General features: G+C 43.3%; 1 protein-coding gene across 1 annotated transcript; it reads left to right on the plus strand.

Moving 5' to 3' along the window:
* Window positions 1-4,697: 4,697 nt before the first annotated feature.
* On the plus strand, window positions 4,698-17,651 carry polr2a (RNA polymerase II subunit A). Its single transcript, XM_070929694.1, has 28 exons — window positions 4,698-4,808; window positions 5,635-5,767; window positions 5,863-5,999; window positions 6,135-6,308; window positions 6,404-6,685; window positions 6,804-6,965; window positions 7,102-7,322; window positions 7,431-7,563; window positions 7,669-7,793; window positions 7,993-8,413; window positions 8,501-8,669; window positions 8,848-8,942; window positions 9,066-9,269; window positions 9,382-9,604; window positions 9,711-9,894; window positions 10,177-10,348; window positions 10,453-10,558; window positions 11,057-11,262; window positions 11,353-11,616; window positions 11,747-11,954; window positions 12,046-12,146; window positions 12,229-12,333; window positions 12,454-12,636; window positions 12,742-12,945; window positions 13,037-13,223; window positions 13,324-13,437; window positions 13,528-13,677; window positions 14,015-17,651. Exons 1-28 carry the CDS (start codon window positions 4,722-4,724, stop codon window positions 15,163-15,165), a joined length of 5,901 nt encoding a protein of 1,966 aa, XP_070785795.1. The 5' UTR covers window positions 4,698-4,721; the 3' UTR covers window positions 15,166-17,651.
* Window positions 17,652-19,151: the final 1,500 nt, after the last annotated feature.

The raw sequence follows: 19,151 nt of genomic DNA on the forward strand, positions 1-19,151 counted from the left end.
AGTTGTTTGTCTATATTTTGATGCTGCACATCAAACTGATACTTTATTTTACTATTCTTGGTTATTACCCAGAATCTGATTCACAAACTTTACTAAGGCCCACAAATTCTCCATTTTGTTGTCGGCAGGGATGTTCAGCATAAGAGCCTTCAGGACATGTTGCCTTGGTTTTTAGTTCTTGGAGAAAGTTGTCCTCACAAACAGTGAGTGAATTGTTTCACAAAAAGCAGGTGTATTCTGTGTTTTGGTGCTTCAGGTACAATAGCTCGCGAGCTGAATACATCGAATGAGGTTGCTGTTCTATAGTAACTGGGGGGCAGGTATAGTTTCGGCCTTTTGATTGTAAATCAGATTGAAAAACTAAATAGTCTGCTCCTCCCACCATGCCTTTGCATCTGCTCGTCTGTCGCTCCCTCCCTCCCTCCTTGTTCGCCTACATTATGGTGCCACAAAGCTCCCCCCTTCACTAACTCCCCACCAACCCCTGAAAACACACTCACTGTCAGGCTCTGACAACACCAGACAAGAGCTCCCCCTAGATACATGAATCCTCACCCCTTCCTGGAATGAATGCCTCTGGAAGGCAAACGCATGCTGCCACCTGTATATGTATGAATATATGAACTGCTCCGGACCTAATTCTACCTATAGTCTGAACTCATTTATTTTTATCTTTATAAACACTTCATCACTGTGATGCCTACCATTGTTGTTCAGAACAACCACAGTGAACAACCTATAGCCACCCATCCATACAGATCATGCAGCAAATGTCCAACTGTTCTTCAGCAAGACTTAATGTTATCAGGGTACTTGAAAGCTTGGATTTAAGACATGGATTTAAGTTTTTCCAGCTTTTGCAAACATCAAGTTTAAAGTGCAATGCAGTGGAAGAAGAAATCTGAGGCTCTACTGAAGTAAAAGTAATACAAGTGTAAAGTAATAAAAGTGTAAAAAAGTTCATTTGTATTTAAAATATAACTCAAGTTAAAGCATATATGTATATATGCATATATTATCAGCAAAATATACTTTTAAGTATCAAAAGTAATAGTACTCATTATAGTAAAAGTGTTATATTAAGCATTATTAGATGGTTAATAGCACTGATCAATTGACATGTAAGCAGCATTTTACAGTTGGAGCTGGTCGAGGTTGAGCAAAGTTTAGCAATTTTATATCATGTCATATATTTAGAAAATCATTTTCGGCAATGTTTTGCTTGTAAAATTCACATCTGCAAAAGCAAAGAGTAACTATAACAGTTAGATAAACATAGACAAGTAGAAATTGCAATATTTCCCCTTTGAAATGTACTTAACAATATAAAGATGCATAGAATGGAAATACTAGTTTAGTTGTTGAGTAAATGTACTTGGACTACACTGCTATATATATATATATCTAAAATCCTCATAAGAGGAAATAAGTATAACAGTGCTATAACAATCAGGCTTTACAGATGTTCAAAACATTCCTACCAAGCTACAGACCTGACACCATCGGGCCTCTATGCACTAACCTCGTTGGAGCAGTAGAGGGAGCACGTTTGACAGCCTTGTGGGACTCACTTCCGCACTGAAAATGTGGTTGTGCAATGTCTTCGCAACGCTGATCATTCTCAATATGAGCCAGAGGAGGGAGCCAGCTGGTCAATAATGAATCCTTTGTATAGTCATGGTATAGCATGGCACATGGTGAACAAAGTGATTTACTGTCACATTCCTCTATGCATTTCAAACGTGGCAAGCACGCAGTTCTATTCAGTCTAGTAATATAACTCAAAACAGAACATAGCTCCGTAAGGATACTGCAGCATCTGCATCTGTCCCTGCTTCTGGGCTTGAATGATGCCTTCCTCTGATGGACCTGCCAAGAGACATGATGGCAAACAGGCATGTTCATGCTGGTAGCAGCACATAAACACTAGTCCCACTTAACATGACTAATATTTCAACAGGATTTTATGTTAAAAATGAACTTTGTTTAATTATCAAAGAATAAAACAATCCCACAATCCATCATGTTGGTTCAAGGTCTTTATTTAAACAACAGTAGAAATTGTAACAACATGACAAGATGTTTTGAACACTGTTACAGTCATTACAATAAACACTTCATCAGATAGAGATTATGCAATCATAGCACTGAGATATTGAGAGGTGGTTCAACCACTGTCTAGCTTTTACTTCCACTTTTAATGTATAAAGACAAAAAGAGACAACAGAAACATTTTTCAGCATTTTAGGCAAATACCACAACACTGCTTGAATGAAACAGTGGAGATTTATGGCTCTCTAAAGGACCATACATAAAACACATTGCTTTTGGACATTTAGATAGCCATCAACACCGGCCAGGCGTTACTTGTCCCCTTCCCTTGGGTACAACTAACGAGAGCTAACCGGATAAATCTATTGTGTAACAAGCTAATGGCATTTCCTAGTCCCTGAAAACAAGATTAATACTTAAACTATCACAGCTAAATTAGGTAAGTAATCAAAAGACTGAGTAAAAGGGTGGAATACCTCCATTGTAATAATCAATGTAAAATCAGCTGTAAAAACAGCTTATTGAGGAAACAGCAAGCTTATACTTCCAATAACAGACCAATATGCACGTAGTTAGCTAGCAAAATGGCTTCAACTTCGACACCGACGAAGAGTCAAGACTATTGAAATACTGGCTAGCAAACTTCCAAGCAGTTTCGACACTTTATATCCTCTTACGCCAAACATAGTAAGATAAAACACTCACACAGCCGTTCCTTATTTTGTCACAGATATCCACCTTTTTCGAAAATGCGCAGCGATGTGGCCGGTCAAGTTAGCCAACAAGAATATTCCAGACTCCATCTTTCTCTTCACAACAAGAAGCATATCAAACACCGCCATGTTGGGCGCTAATGGAGTCCAACTATGCTAGCTACAATAGCCTTTATGTTAGTCCTCAAGGTAGTTAACGTTACAAAACATACCCCCATTGCCACTATAACCAATACTCGTCTACTAACGTTACAGCATTAACACTGAGACAACAGTTGGCTCGCAAAACAAGGGATTTAATTAACTAGTTAGCTAGCTAATGATGAACTGGCAACGTTAAGCAGCTAGCTGAACGTTTTGTCCCGTAACGTTCAGTAAGTTACAAGGCTAAACTATCAGGCTACTTTACCTTACATAAAGACATCTTCTGAGCATAACACCGCTTAAACACGTTTTATATCGCCATCAAAGCTACATTAGCTATACACAATAAACATTGATAAGGTGTAAAATAGCAGACCGACAAACAGCAGGGAACAAAGTCGTTGTCACAAAGTCCTACGTTAAGCTAACCAAATCACCAGTTGTAATGCTAAGACAGCAAAATTTTAACGTTGGTATTTAGAAATGTAATCAGATGGCTTGTAAAAATGACAATTTTCAGTAATTCAAGTTAGTGGCCAATTAAATAAAAGGCGAACTAATGTTGCTTAACCGCCAAAACCACGGCATTTCAGACTACTTTCGAAACGTGGCCTACGAAAATGATACACATTTTAACAAATATATTAAAAATCTAATAACAACCGGACAATATCATTTCTCACGAATCACACACAGCACACGTACATGTAAAAAATATGAAAACCTTTGAAAAAACAAACATTAAATGAACACTTAAGGCTTCGCCCAGACTTTCCTATAGGGTGTACGGAAAATCCAATCCACTGGTCGGCCATCACTTGCAGGAGAGTCCGAGGATTGCAACAAAGTCCCAGCGATCCAAAAATGCAGAGGGCGAAAAACCTACAAGTCAATGTGTTTCTAAAATAGCTCGAAAAATAATCCATTATACAGTGTTTCGAGGTGAAAATATAATGTATTTCGACAATTTCCCCTGTTTAATCAAAGATCTTAACAGGCCTCAGCCCTGAGCCTCTTTTCTTAGAGCCCAGGCTGATCTAGAGCGAGACGAACGGGAGAACAGAGATTTTTTTTATTTTTGCTCTGAGGGAAGAAATTCACATCGGCCACATTCGGCAAATATCGGAAGCAGGGCGGGTTTTGTTGAAATTATTCTAAGAAGGTTCATCTCTTTGTAGCCATTGGCCCGCTCTCTTCTACTACTCAATATTAACAAGAAAATGGACGAATCGAGAGTATTTAAATTGAATATTCATATTTTGCATGCAAAATATACGCCGCACTGCCTACTCTATTTCAATAGAGCCAATCGGGATGAGTTTAGATTAAATCGACGCCCGCCTTTAGTTTTGATTCGTTAAAAAAATAAACGTGCTCTCTAATTGGCTGTGCGTGTGTTAAAATTAAATATTCATATAACAGTGTTGAATGGCCAATGAGCGTTTTACTACAGAGATCCATGTCCCACCTTCCGAAGAGTCAGTCCCTGTCTTTTTGGGTGTGCAACCCCGTAGTACGCACTCAGTCTATATAACCAAGCGTTGAACCACTTCATGCTCAGAAGCGCTCAGAGCGCTCCACAGTGTAGATCAGGAAAAGGGAAGGGAACAGTCGGTCGCCATCTTACTTAGGACCAAAACACAAATAATTCGGCAATAAAGGCAACCGACAGCAGAGGTCCCTGGGATATCGCCTTCGGAGACTTTCCGGTCACCGTTGGCGGCCTGACCAGAGTCGTGGTGACAATTTAAAGCCTGTTCCTGCTCACAAAGCGGCGTGCCGAGGAAGGACGCGTCTCTTTGAATAGACAGGATGCACGGACCGCCCTCCGGCGACAGCGCATGCCCATTGCGCACGATCAAGAGAGTTCAATTCGGCATCATCAGCCCAGATGAGCTTGTAGGTTTTCTTTTTGGGGGAGTGGGGTATTTTATTAATTCTCGGACAGATCACACATCACTTATATTTTCTTGACTTATCTTGTAGTTTAACATATGTGGCAAAGACATTGTTCTGTTTACAACGGAAAATGCTTGCTGTTAGCCTAGCCTAGCTAGCTGTGTCAGGCTGGTGGAGCTTGTGCTAACTAGCATGTTGCAGGAAGTTTGAAAAACTTTAAGCACAACATTCTCAAAAAGGAACCATGCTATCACATGAATTAAACCCCCTATTTATTCATGTAACGTACCTTGTAGGCCCATCAGTAAGTAGAAATTTTGGTTACTTTAATAATATTTGTTATGGACACAGCTTGTTGGTTTTACCACTGGTCGCATTGTACGCATTGGTCTGCTTTCTCACACAATAAATTAATAAAAGGGTACTTCAACAATGTCAGATATGCATGTTGTTCTTTAACTCCGTATGTTTAGTAGCTATAATGATAAATGAATACTAGATTATGTTTATGAGCATAGCGTTTCATATCAGTAAAAAGTATTGTTTACAGAACTTTATTTTAGTCAAATGCAGTAATTGTTAGACATAGTTTGAGTTGTCTACATTTTTTACATCTATTAATTGAAATAAGTTAGCACTGAATAGTGGATGATGGTTTATAGAAATTTAGATTCTATCACTGATGTGGATGAATGGTTATGGAAAATATATTTTATGACTGACATATATGCAGAGTTATTGATATTTATATTCCCCCACTGATGGTAGAGGATTAACTGCTGATTATTTTAGCATCAACTTATATAAATTATTTCTTTCTCCCCAGAAACGGATGTCAGTTACAGAAGGGGGAATCAAATACCCCGAAACAACAGAAGGAGGACGTCCTAAACTTGGTGGCCTTATGGACCCAAGACAAGGGGTCATTGAACGAACTGGAAGATGTCAGACATGTGCAGGTACAGTGTCATGTTAGCATTTCATGCTAAAATATATTTTTGATCAGTTGACTAATGTCATGACTTAATGTTATATAATGGATTTATTTCCTCAGGCAACATGACGGAGTGCCCTGGCCACTTTGGGCACATAGAACTGGCAAAGCCAGTGTTCCATGTCGGCTTCGTAACAAAGATAATGAAGGTTCTTCGATGTGTCTGCTTCTTTTGCTCAAAGCTATTAGTGGATTCGGTAAGTATGTTCATCATAATGGAGTCCATAATGATGAAAATTCACAGATATTTTATCATAAAAGTATCACTTCAGTCTTGTTCACAGCTTTTGCAATTTTTATGTTAAATTTTCTCTCATTGCTGTTACCTCTAGAACAATCCAAAGATCAAAGACATCCTGATAAAATCTAAAGGGCAGCCCAGGAAGCGTTTGACACATGTGTACGAGCTGTGCAAAGGAAAAAATATCTGTGAAGGAGGGGAGGAGATGGACAACAAATTCGGAATGGAACAGCAGGAGACTGAGGAGGACATTACCAAGGAGAAGGTATTTGGGTCGAGTCTTTTTGTCATAGTTAATGGGCAGTTCAGCTCTCAATATTAACGACACTACTCAACTTATTTTCTATGTGACTGACGCAGGGCCACGGTGGCTGTGGGCGCTACCAGCCACGCATCAGACGCTCTGGCTTGGAGCTCTACGCCGAGTGGAAGCACGTTAATGAGGATTCACAGGAGAAGAAAATCCTGCTGAGTCCTGAGCGTGTGCATGAGATCTTCAAGCGCATCTCGGATGAAGAGGACGTCATCTTGGGCATGGACCCTAAGTTTGCCCGACCAGAATGGATGATTGTAACTGTGTTGCCTGTGCCTCCACTGGCTGTGAGGCCTGCTGTAGTCATGCAGGGCTCTGCTCGCAATCAGGTAAAGTCATATGATCCCACACTGAATATTGTACTGCATGTTTTGTTCCTGCTTGTTTTTAAGCTGTGTAAATCTTTGCCTGATGATAACAAATCATCAATTTACTTCTGTTTTAAAGGATGACTTGACCCACAAGCTGGCTGACATTGTCAAAATCAACAACCAACTGAGAAGAAATGAGCAGAGTGGTGCTGCAGCTCACGTAATAGCTGAGGATGTCAAACTGCTTCAGTTTCATGTGGCCACCATGGTGGACAACGAACTGCCAGGCCTGCCAAGGGTATGTATGCATTTTCTTGATTCACTGGAACATAGTCTGAAATACACTTATATGAGCCCAGTCTCAGCTGCTTTCACATTTTCCTGTATTACATTTTTGCACAGTATTTTTATGGTACTTATGTTTCCTTTCACAGGCAATGCAAAAGTCTGGCCGCCCTCTCAAATCCATAAAACAGCGTCTAAAGGGGAAGGAGGGGCGAGTCCGAGGTAACCTGATGGGCAAGCGTGTGGACTTCTCCGCCCGAACTGTCATCACCCCAGACCCCAACCTGCAAATCGACCAAGTGGGCGTACCACGATCCATCGCAGCCAATATGACCTTCCCAGAAATTGTCACACCCTTCAATATTGACAGGTACTGTGGCACAAACTGGTTCAACTTTATGTAATGCGTAAAGAAACGTATTTAAAACCATTTTTATGAAATGAGATGTCAGCTAATTCATTCTGATGACCATCCTAGATTACAAGAGCTGGTGCGAAGAGGCAACAGCCAGTACCCAGGAGCCAAATATATCATCCGTGACAATGGAGACAGAATTGACCTGCGATTCCACCCCAAACCAAGTGACCTTCATCTGCAGATTGGCTACAAGGCAAGACAAAAATAGAGCCATGTCTACTATTGACTGTCTTTTGTTAGGTGATGATTTAAAATATATTTTTATCCTGACTAAAACTGATGTTTTTTCTCTGCTTAGGTGGAAAGACACATGTGTGACGGTGACATCGTCATCTTCAACCGACAGCCTACACTACATAAAATGTCCATGATGGGGCACAGGGTCCGGATTCTGCCGTGGTCCACGTTTCGACTTAACCTCAGGTACCAAATGAAGGCCAGACCTTGTTGGCTTTTATACGCGTTTCCTTTGAAACTAACCTTTTATAGAAATAATCTATTTAACAATTAAGCATATTATTTTGGACTTAATGCAAATTCTTGTTTATGTTATATTATCCCTGACTAGAGTTATCTATGTGATGTAGCAGCTCTAACATCCCATCCTCTTGTCTCCCTCCAGTGTCACCACCCCATACAATGCTGACTTTGACGGGGATGAGATGAACCTCCACCTGCCTCAGTCCCTCGAGACAAGGGCAGAGATTCAGGAGCTGGCCATGGTGCCGCGTATGATCGTCACACCCCAGTCCAACAGGCCCGTCATGGGTATCGTGCAGGACACCCTCACAGCTGTCCGCAAATTCACCAAAAGAGACGTCTTCTTAGAGAGGGGTGAAGTGATGAACCTCCTCATGTTCCTCTCCACCTGGGATGGGAAAGTGCCTCAGCCGGCCATCCTCAAGCCCCGTCCTCTGTGGACAGGCAAGCAGATCTTTAGCCTAATCATTCCTGGACACATTAATGTGATCCGCACACACAGCACCCATCCTGACGATGAGGACAGTGGCCCTTACAAACACATCTCGCCTGGGGACACCAAGGTACAGTTCCCTGATGAATTATGTGTAGATTAAAGAATGAAAGTTAATGACAATGCAAGTGACCCTGCATTCAACTCCGTCCCATAGGTCATAGTGGAGAACGGTGAGTTGATCATGGGCATCCTGTGTAAGAAATCTCTGGGAACCTCCGCTGGCTCCCTCGTCCACATTTCATACCTGGAGATGGGCCACGACATCACCCGACTCTTCTACTCCAACATTCAGACTGTGGTCAACAACTGGCTGCTCATCGAGGGTAAGAAAGCAGTGATGTGCATATACCTTTTTATTGCTATATTTTGGTGGTACTGACTGATAAACACACACAAACAATTTTTTCAAAAGTGATATTTTGCGTTTTTTGGAGTCAACCCTTTATAGTCTTTGCCTTTGTTTTGTCTTAATATTCATGAGTTTACTCTTGATATTCTCAGGTCATTCCATTGGCATTGGTGACTCCATTGCTGATGCCAAGACCTACCTCGACATCCAGAATACCATCAAGAAAGCCAAACAGGATGTGATAGAAGTAAGTACAAGTATTGTTATAGTCATTAACATCTTTAAAACTCACAGAATAACTCATATTTGGTTTTTCAGCCGATATTACTTGTAGAAAAGTTACATTTTCCCTTTGCCTTTTGTCTGCCAGGTCATTGAGAAAGCCCACAACAACGAGCTGGAGCCGACTCCGGGTAACACACTGAGGCAGACCTTTGAGAACCAGGTGAATCGTATCCTCAACGATGCTCGTGACAAGACGGGATCCTCAGCCCAGAAGTCTCTGTCTGAGTACAACAACTTCAAGTCCATGGTGGTTGCTGGTTCTAAGGGCTCAAAGATTAACATCTCACAGGTAAAAGAATCCACCTAACTATCATTACCTTACAATAGACGAGTGATAAGTGGTAAAGAGATGCAAGTGTCAAAGATAATATGAAACAAACCTCTCTTCCCTCCTTATTCAGGTTATTGCTGTGGTGGGGCAGCAGAACGTGGAGGGTAAACGAATCCCCTTCGGCTTCAAACACCGTACGCTGCCTCACTTCATTAAGGATGACTACGGTCCTGAGAGCAGAGGCTTTGTGGAGAACTCCTACCTGGCTGGCCTGACGCCAACAGAGTTCTTCTTCCACGCCATGGGAGGCAGAGAGGGTCTGATCGACACAGCTGTCAAGACTGCTGAGACTGGTAAGTGACAAAATGGTCGCAGGAGGAAATGACTCACAGACCCAAAATGCATTTAAATGGACCCTCTTTAGGTTTTTAACATGGCAAATCTGTTCTACCCCACCAGGTTACATCCAGCGTCGTCTGATCAAGTCCATGGAGTCAGTGATGGTGAAGTACGACGGCACGGTGCGTAACTCCATCAACCAGGTGGTTCAGCTGCGTTACGGTGAGGACGGCCTGGCAGGAGAGAACGTCGAGTTCCAAAACGTGGCAACACTCAAACCCTCACACAAGGCCTTTGAAAAGAAGTAAGTCATATATAGACAGACAGACACACACACAGATACCAAGACAGTTAGAGCATTGACTTTTGTGTTACAGTGTTCGGACTTAAAAACCCTTCATTTATTGAGATTTTTTATAAATATGCCCAAGTGGCTTTCCATTACCTTTTTTACGTATTTTATTTTGTGACTTCAGGAAAGGAATTCTAGACCCAAACATAACTTAAATCAACTATGTGGATAATATTGGTTAATTGTCTGTAATCAGTGACTCAACACTTTTCTCATTTTGTCTACTCTATCTAGGTTTAAGTTTGATTGCACCAACGAGCGAGCATTGAGGCGGATGCTGCAGGAAGACGTAGTAAAAGACGTGCTGACCAATGCCCATGTGCAGAGTGCCTTGGAGCGGGAGTTTGAGAAGATGAAGGAGGACAGGGATGTCCTCCGAGCCATTTTCCCCACTGGGGACAGTAAGGTGTGTGTGTGTAGCCACATTTGTAGACACACCTCTGCTCCTGAACAGTCTCTTGGTCTGCCACGTGAAATCAAAAATGCTCACATACTGCTCCTCGCCTGCAGGTGGTGCTGCCCTGCAACCTGGCCAGAATGATCTGGAACGCTCAGAAGATCTTCCGCATCAACACTCGAACCCCAACAGACCTCAATCCTCTAAGGGTGGTTGACGGTAAGCTCCAAAACAACAAATCTCATTAACCGGAGAAAACTATCACTGGTCACTGTTCATTCTTAGCTATTAACTCATATAGCCTAGTTGCCACTTAGACAGTTTCTTCACCACATATTCAGTTACAGGATTTTGTGAACCATGTAGAAGAAGCACTGGCTCTAGAATTAGAACTAGGAGGTCGTGGCCTGGCATCAAGTGCTCCTTAAAGCCATGTAAAGCCACCTGGTGAATCCCTGCTTGTTACATAACAAGTCCTAGTCTCTCTTTGCTAGAGAAAGAGAACTTAAGCATCACTTAATCATCACAGGAGGATCCACATTTTATACCATATTGACTGTAAACTATAATATTGTCTGGGAGATGTTTTCTCCCACTGTAAGCTTTATTTTCATAATTTTTAAAACAATATAAAACTATACCAGAAAGCCTCATAAATGTTAATACACACATCTGAAGCTTGAATCTCACTCTTTGGGCGTTTGCTTGGATCCCCAGGTGTTCATGAGCTGAGTAAGAAGCTGGTGATTGTGAATGGTGACGACCCGCTAAGCAGACAGGCCCAGCAGAACGCCACTCTGCTCTTCAACATCCACCTGCGCTCCACGCTGTGCTCCAAACGCATGACGGAGGAGTTTCGCCTTTCCACCGAGGCTTTCGACTGGCTGCTTGGAGAGATTGAGACCAAATTCAACCAATCCATTGTAAGTTTGAACTGTACGATCTCGCCTTGGCTGTTAAACACTGAACTGTGAAGATATTTCTATTAATCCCACGCTTTCCTCCGTTCCCAGGCCCACCCAGGCGAAATGGTTGGCGCTCTGGCTGCTCAGTCGCTGGGAGAGCCGGCCACCCAGATGACCCTCAACACTTTCCACTACGCCGGTGTGTCAGCCAAGAACGTAACACTCGGTGTGCCTCGTCTAAAGGAGCTGATCAACATCTCCAAGAGGCCCAAAACACCCTCGCTGACTGTTTTCCTGCTGGGTCAGGCGGCACGTGACGCTGAGAGGGCCAAGGACATCCTCTGTCGACTGGAGCACACCACACTGCGAAAGGTGAGGGGAAAGGAAATTATTGGACCGTGCCTCCTCATGTAATTTAATCCACAACCCTTCCTACTCATCCATTCCATATCCAATAATGTCATAAAAATCAGTGACTAAACATGAGCTTTTTTTTACTCAGGTGACGGCCAACACTGCCATCTACTACGACCCAAACCCCCAGAACACAGTGGTGGCCGAGGACCAGGAGTGGGTGAACGTCTACTATGAGATGCCCGACTTTGACGTGACGCGCATTTCGCCGTGGCTGTTGCGCATTGAGCTCGACCGCAAGCACATGACTGATCGCAAGCTGACAATGGAGCAGATTGCAGAGAAGATCAACGCAGGTGGGTTGTGTACACGTACTGTTATTCAGCACTTTAACAGAAACAAAGCTGTTTCCCCCCCTAATGACACTTGTTTTTCTTATTCTGCAAGGTTTTGGAGATGACCTGAACTGTATTTTCAATGACGACAACGCGGAGAAGCTCGTTCTGCGAATCAGAATCATGAACAGCGATGAGAACAAGTTCCAAGAGGTGAGCAATGAGATTATATTTAATAACGATAAATGCACTGTAGTCAATTTCCATATTAATGATGAATAACTGTATTGTGTAGGATGAGGAGGTGGTGGACAAAATGGATGATGATGTGTTCCTGAGGTGCATCGAGTCCAATATGCTGACAGACATGACCCTTCAAGGCATTGAGCAGATCAGCAAGGTAACCAATAATAGTACTCACCCACCGTAGGTTTCCACTGATCTCATATGAACTTGTTATCAGACAAAAGGACAACCCGCCAGTGGATCTAAGTCCTAAGTCCACGCTCTTGTCCTCCAGGTGTACATGCACTTGCCCCAGACTGACAATAAGAAGAAGATCATCATCACAGAGGACGGTGAGTTCAAGGCCCTGCAGGAGTGGATCCTTGAGACAGACGGAGTGAGCCTCATGAGGGTCCTCAGCGAGAAGGACGTAGATCCCGTCAGGACCACCTCCAACGACATTGTGGAGATCTTCACGGTACGAAAGCATAAAAATGGATCTGTCTCAACAGTAGACTTACAGCAGATTTTTAAAGATATTTATTTTTTCCTTCCTCTTCTGCTCAATCTCTCTCTGATGTAGGTTTTGGGAATTGAGGCAGTGCGAAAGGCTCTGGAGAGGGAGTTGTACCACGTCATCTCCTTTGACGGTTCCTACGTCAACTACCGTCACTTGGCTCTGCTCTGTGACACCATGACGTGCCGCGGTCACCTGATGGCCATCACGCGTCACGGCATCAACCGTCAAGACACGGGACCGCTCATGAAGTGTTCCTTTGAGGAGACGGTGAGAAGAACTTTATCCTTGAGGTTAGTTTTAGTTGCTGATTGAGAAAAAGGACAGTTTTAACTATTTCCTTTTCCTGTTCCTCCTCCAGGTGGATGTGTTGATGGAGGCGTCCTCCCACGGTGAGAGTGACCCTATGAAGGGTGTGTCGGAGAACATCATGCTCGGCCAGCTCGCCCCAGCTGGTACAGGATGCTTTGACCTGCTGTTGGATGCTGAGAAGTGTAAATACGGCATGGAGATCCCTACAAACATACCTGGCATCAGCGTGGCTGGACGTAAGTGGAGAGATGTTGGTTGGATATAACGCAGAAATGATTGTGTAGTAGATATTATGTAAGAGCTATGATTTATGTTCTGTATCCGTCCTATTTGTAGCCACTGGCATGTTCTTTGGCACTGTGCCGAGTCCTATGAGCGGTATGTCACCTGCCATGACCCCGTGGAACACAGGAGCAACACCAGCCTACGGTGCCTGGTCCCCCAGTGTTGGTGAGTGTGTCCCCAGGTTGCTTTGGCTCTTCTCTTTTATTTATTACGGTTTCATCAACTGAGTTTTGCCCTTTTTTTTTCCCCCTTCAGGAAGCGGCATGACCCCTGGAGCAGCAGGTTTCTCTCCCAGTGCAGCATCAGACGCAAGTGGCTTCTCTCCAGGCTACTCCCCTGCCTGGTCTCCCACTCCTGGGTCTCCAGGATCTCCAGGACCCGCCAGCCCGTACATCCCATCTCCAGGTTAGACGCTGCTGAAATCTTTTTCATAGGTTACAGTTTGCTTCAAGAATTGTAGTAATAATTTAGGTGATGTGGACTTTTTGACTCAATATAAAAATTACAACGGAAAGTAATGAGCAGGGAGAGGGAAAATGGTCAAAATGGATTGTTCATTACCTTTACCTAAATTATATAAAACAGTATTCACGATATACAGTATGTCAATTATGTAAGAGACAATTAATTAATATATATTAAAAAGCTATTCAAGTGTTTTTTTTAACATGTTATGTAGGACGTAAAATAAAATCTTACAGTTTTTCCCCACCTTTTAAAAGTCTTTGTTTTTCCTCTTCAGGTGGAGCCATGTCACCAAACTACTCCCCCACCTCCCCAGCCTACGAGCCTCGCTCCCCCGGAGGCTACACACCACAAAGCCCCGGCTACTCCCCGACTTCACCCTCCTACTCCCCCACTTCTCCCTCCTACTCCCCCACCAGCCCCAACTACAGCCCGACATCTCCTTCCTACTCACCCACCTCGCCCAGTTACTCCCCAACTTCCCCGTCCTATTCGCCCACGTCTCCATCTTATTCCCCAACGTCTCCCTCTTACTCCCCTACCTCCCCCTCCTACTCCCCCACGTCCCCCTCTTACTCTCCCACCTCACCGAGCTACAGCCCAACATCGCCGAGCTACAGCCCGACGTCACCCAGCTACTCGCCCACCTCACCTTCTTATTCACCCACCTCCCCCTCCTATTCTCCCACGTCTCCATCTTACTCTCCCACCTCCCCGTCCTACTCGCCCACCTCTCCTTCCTACTCTCCAACCAGCCCAAGCTACAGCCCCACATCACCAAACTACACACCCACCTCACCCTCCTACTCCCCCACCTCTCCCTCCTACTCCCCTACATCGCCCTCTTACTCCCCGACCAGCCCCAACTACACCCCGACCAGCCCCAACTACTCCCCCACCTCTCCCTCATACTCCCCCACCTCTCCGTCCTACTCACCCTCCAGTCCACGTTACACCCCGCAGTCACCCACCTACACACCCAGCTCCCCCTCATACAGCCCCAGCTCCCCCTCCTACTCCCCCACCTCACCCAAATACACCCCGACTTCACCCTCATACAGCCCCAGCTCCCCGGAGTATACTCCCACCTCTCCCAAATACTCCCCCACCTCGCCAAAGTACTCCCCAACATCGCCGAAGTACTCGCCGACTTCTCCCACCTACTCCCCAACAACTCCAAAATACAGCCCCACCTCTCCTACCTACTCCCCCACCTCTCCCACCTACACCCCAACCAGCCCCAAGTACTCCCCTACCTCCCCTACTTACTCCCCAACTTCACCCAAGTACTCACCTACGTCTCCTACGTACTCGCCAACTAGCCCTAAAGGCTCCACGTACAGCCCCACCTCCCCTGGATACAGCCCCACCTCACCCACCTACAGCCCGGCCATCAGCCCTGATGACAGTGACGAGGAGAACAACTGATGAGCTGTGGAGGAGAAGAGGGGCAGCTGAAGAAACCCCGTCGCCTCATGGTGGACACCTGAAGGACAGCACCTTTAACCAGCTGGAGGTGGCGGTGCTTCTAGCCACAGGGGTTCCAATTGTGATCATTTTTCTTTGGGGGAAATCTCTCCTTTGGGACCTCTGTTATGCTCCAGCCTTGACCATCTGAGCCCCCCCCCCCCTTTTACCACAAGAAATTGTTAAAACTATTATGTGAAAGACTTGAACTGCTTTGCCTGAAGGAAAGAAAAAGGCTGCCTTTTGAAATAGTTTTTTAATTTTCACATAGGGTATTGGAGCAAAACTGCAAATCCCAAGAGGGAATTAAAAGGAGAGGAAGATGTGGCGAACACATAACAGGGAGAAAACGTCCCTTTTTAACTTTATAGTGTACTGCATCCAGTCTCTCTCTCATTCTCTAAGTGTTGGGTGCATAGTTATGGATAGCGTACATATTGCCAAAAGCCTTTTGAAAAGTGGATTGTATTCATCACTAATAAGCATAAGCTCAAAAGAAAATCAAGGAGGGGAAGGTTTAGACTTTGTTTACTGCATATTTCACCAAGGTGTATCTTGTTAGACCTTTCGCTGCTTTTGTAAAAGTACACTTGCTGCCAGTTTTGGGGGCATTTTGTGGCTCAAAGATGGAGCTTTTAGGTGTTTGATATATTAAAATGGTTGGGTCAGATTGTCTTAAGAGGAAAGTTGGATGATCAGCAGAAATACATGATAGGAGAGAGAAACTGGCTTGCAGGGAAAAGAAATTTCACTCTTGAACATCATTGACTACATAAGTGTATGTACCCATCGCCCCCCCTTCTTCCTCCTTCACACCCCAAAGACAAAACCTGAAAGATGTCATGAAAACACCCACCAGCATCCTCTTGTCCTCTACCATTTTGGAGACTTGTGCATCAAAAGAAAAAAAAAAAGAGAAAAAAAAAACACTTTTCCAGATAATATTCTTCCCTTGACACTGGGAATTTAAAGATTTATATGGGAAAAAAAATAGTCAGAATGATAATTCTGTCTTTAATTTTGATTCTAGGAGGAAATGTGGCACACGTGGATGAGGGATACTAGTTCAGCGTTGCTGCTTTTGTCATTATTTGCATGAGTAGCACATGTTAATACATTTTAATCAAACTTTAGGTTGGACATTTTTCAAATCCCTCCCACTTCTAGCTAATCTTCGTCCCATTTCTGATAGCTGACGTGTACACAGGTTTATTTGGACTATTCAATTTATTTAAGAAAGAAAGTTAACTACTATTCTGTGTGAATATGAATAGAGGAAAATTAAGAATTTTTATTTTTTTTTTGGCTTTTGTCTTGTTTGCTTTTGGTGACTTTGTAAACCTGTTTGCAGGAGGCTCATGTTCATGTACTGTGGATGAAGGGGCAGGGGACGGAGGGGGGAGTGCTTTTACTTTTTTCGCCCCCGTTCTCCCCAACAGTCCGAGTTTTTGCCACATCGGCGATTGCTCTTTTCACTAACAGTTGTACAAAATGTTGCATGCTGTCACCAGGCTGCTTCAGTTCAAAGGTAGAAGGGCAAAAAGTTCAGTGTTTTCACTTCTCGGGATGTCGGAGGGCAACATTTGTCTGTTGGCATCTTTCTTCACAGCAGCGTGGAACAGTTTATTTTCTTTTAAGCAGAGATTGTCCAAAGAAACAGCACTTTTGGGCCTCTCTATTAAAAACAAACCTTACCCACTACATTAGTGTGAACTTTTTTTTTTTTTTTGAATATGGGTGCTTTCTCACGACTCAACCTAGTTTGACTGTGTTAGTGAACCGTCTGTACGCCTGATGACGATGGAAAAAATATTTTCTCTCCCTCCTCGTTCCATTTGATTCGACGCGGTTTCTGAATTTATTGGACTAGCTGGGTCTCCTCCCTCTTCCCTCTTCATCCACAAGTGACCCTCATTTCTGAAATCAGTGTTTCTTTTTTCTACCAGTGTATGTACCTGTGATGAGGGGAATCATGGGGAGGGAGGGACGTATTGGATCAGACTGGGAGTCCTGAGGAGATAAAATACAACCGGTAATATTTTATGTTCTGAAAATGTTTAAATGATTTGTCAGATTTTGTGAAACATAGCTTCTGAGATGGTCTTGAATTGAATGGACTGCATCTTCTGGTCTTTGAGATAAAGCAGGTGGACCTAAGCCCCAGACAATGTGATATTTTGTCCACTATGTTTGCATCTAATCCCGTTGTGCTGTCCAGTCAATTCAGAGCATCAGGACTCCCGGGTTGTATGAATGTGTGTATGCGTGTGCGTCCGAGGGCGAGACAGGGTTTCAAACTGAGGAAAAGACTTCACATGTCTGGGCAAAGGAAGGTTTAACTTGAAATTGCCACTGTATAGAAATTGATTCATTATCTCATTCTCTGTATCTTTGTTCTATTTGTTTTTTGACTTTGGGGGAAAAAAATGAATAAAAGTTTTACTACATGTCTTGTCTGTCTTTTTTATGTCTGTAAAGTTATCACTCTGAACAGGCCAATGATGTCAGTTTTGTGCAACAAGTGCTACATTTTACAGCATTTAGGGAAAAGAAAATGCTGTATTCAGTAGTTAAGGAAAGAAATAGCAGTGTATGCCAGCTTTTTTTTTTATAATTCAGGAGACACTTGTACGTGACTATAACCATTTTATGCCACAAAATAACGATAAAAAGGGAAATATTGTTTTTCACACACTTTTATTTAACAAATAGCAACTTGACTGCTTAAACCATCCAACAGGCTATAAAACAGAATCATGCACACAGGCAGTATCGATGAGTCCTGATGACAAACACGTGTGCCAGTAAACCACGTGACCGAAGCTCTGCCGTTTCCTCCTAATGAAAGCTGACAGGCTCCCTCCTCTTGGGGGCGCTCTCATCTTGCTGTGATCTCACCTGCTTGCTGACAGGAAGTTAAACAACCAGTCAGGCCAATTAAAACAAGAGGTTTCAGTGACAGAGCTTCAACACAATTAGTACATTTTGACCATGGGGCACTGGTTCGTGTGATGAGTTGCCTGTTTTGGGAGATAATTTCAGCTGACTATCGTGTGGAAGTCCTCTCACTCACTGGAAATTGAATTTACAGGTAAAATATGGAGAGTTGAGGCTGTAATGTGGGATATGATTTCCAGTTGTACCTCAACAACTCACCTTACTCACCTTACAAACTCACAGCTAGCTCAAGATAAACAACTGTATCTCTTGTAAACCTGAGACCATGGCTGTGATCTTACTCACACGTAGCATTTAACAGATATGCTACCTCTAAATTAGCAAAACTATGCTAACAGATAGATGTGCATGATAAGTGTTATCAAGCGCTATCTTACTGCACTACTTCACACCACTAATATCTTAGTTTGAGACAGTTCCAAGAGTTACAAGTAAATCATTAGAAAGTAGGACACTTGGCTTGAAATGGTTTGTGCAATTAAGAAATACGAAAAACATTTAGAAGAGACATTAGTGCTTAGTTACAAAGATGCCTTCAATGCTCCACTGGACCTACTGTATATTTAGAATATAAAAGGCCCTAAAACTCATTATTAAAATCAGTTGCTGTGTGCAGGCTGCAGGGATGTTGGGCTAGTTTGCCTAATCACAGACTTAAAGTCATTTTACTTTCAAAAACAGCACAATATTAATGGAGAGGTGTTGGAGCTTCATCTCTTCCCTTCTCCAGCAGGCAGCAAACCACCTCTGCGTTGTCCTCCCCGGCCACCAGATGAAGAGAGGGCTCTCACACAGGCGTCTTGATGTATTTGTTTCTCAGAGCCTAACAGACCAGGCAAGGCTGTTCCACTGACAAATGCAGTTTTCCCCTTAAATAGCTTTAAGGTTGGAAGTGTGTGACAGTATCATATATATATATATATATATATATATATATATATATATATATATATATTGTTCTTGTTCCAGCTCCTCATTTAAGCTGTATA

The sequence above is a fragment of the Enoplosus armatus genome, chromosome 23 (assembly GCF_043641665.1).
Source record: "Enoplosus armatus isolate fEnoArm2 chromosome 23, fEnoArm2.hap1, whole genome shotgun sequence".
NCBI classification, from domain to species: Eukaryota; Metazoa; Chordata; class Actinopteri; order Centrarchiformes; family Enoplosidae; genus Enoplosus; species Enoplosus armatus.

What these genes read in the sequence shown, in the direction of transcription:
- polr2a (XM_070929694.1), top strand. Translation starts at nt 4,722, where the DNA reads ATGCACGGACCGCCCTCCGGCGACAGCGCATGCCCATTGCGCACGATC. An exon ending in ATCTGCAGATTGGCTACAAG is followed by an intron (nt 7,564 to 7,668) that starts GCAAGACAAAAA and finishes TTCTCTGCTTAG; the next exon opens with GTGGAAAGACACATGTGTGA. An exon ending in CACAAGGCCTTTGAAAAGAA is followed by an intron (nt 9,895 to 10,176) that starts GTAAGTCATATA and finishes TACTCTATCTAG; the next exon opens with GTTTAAGTTTGATTGCACCA.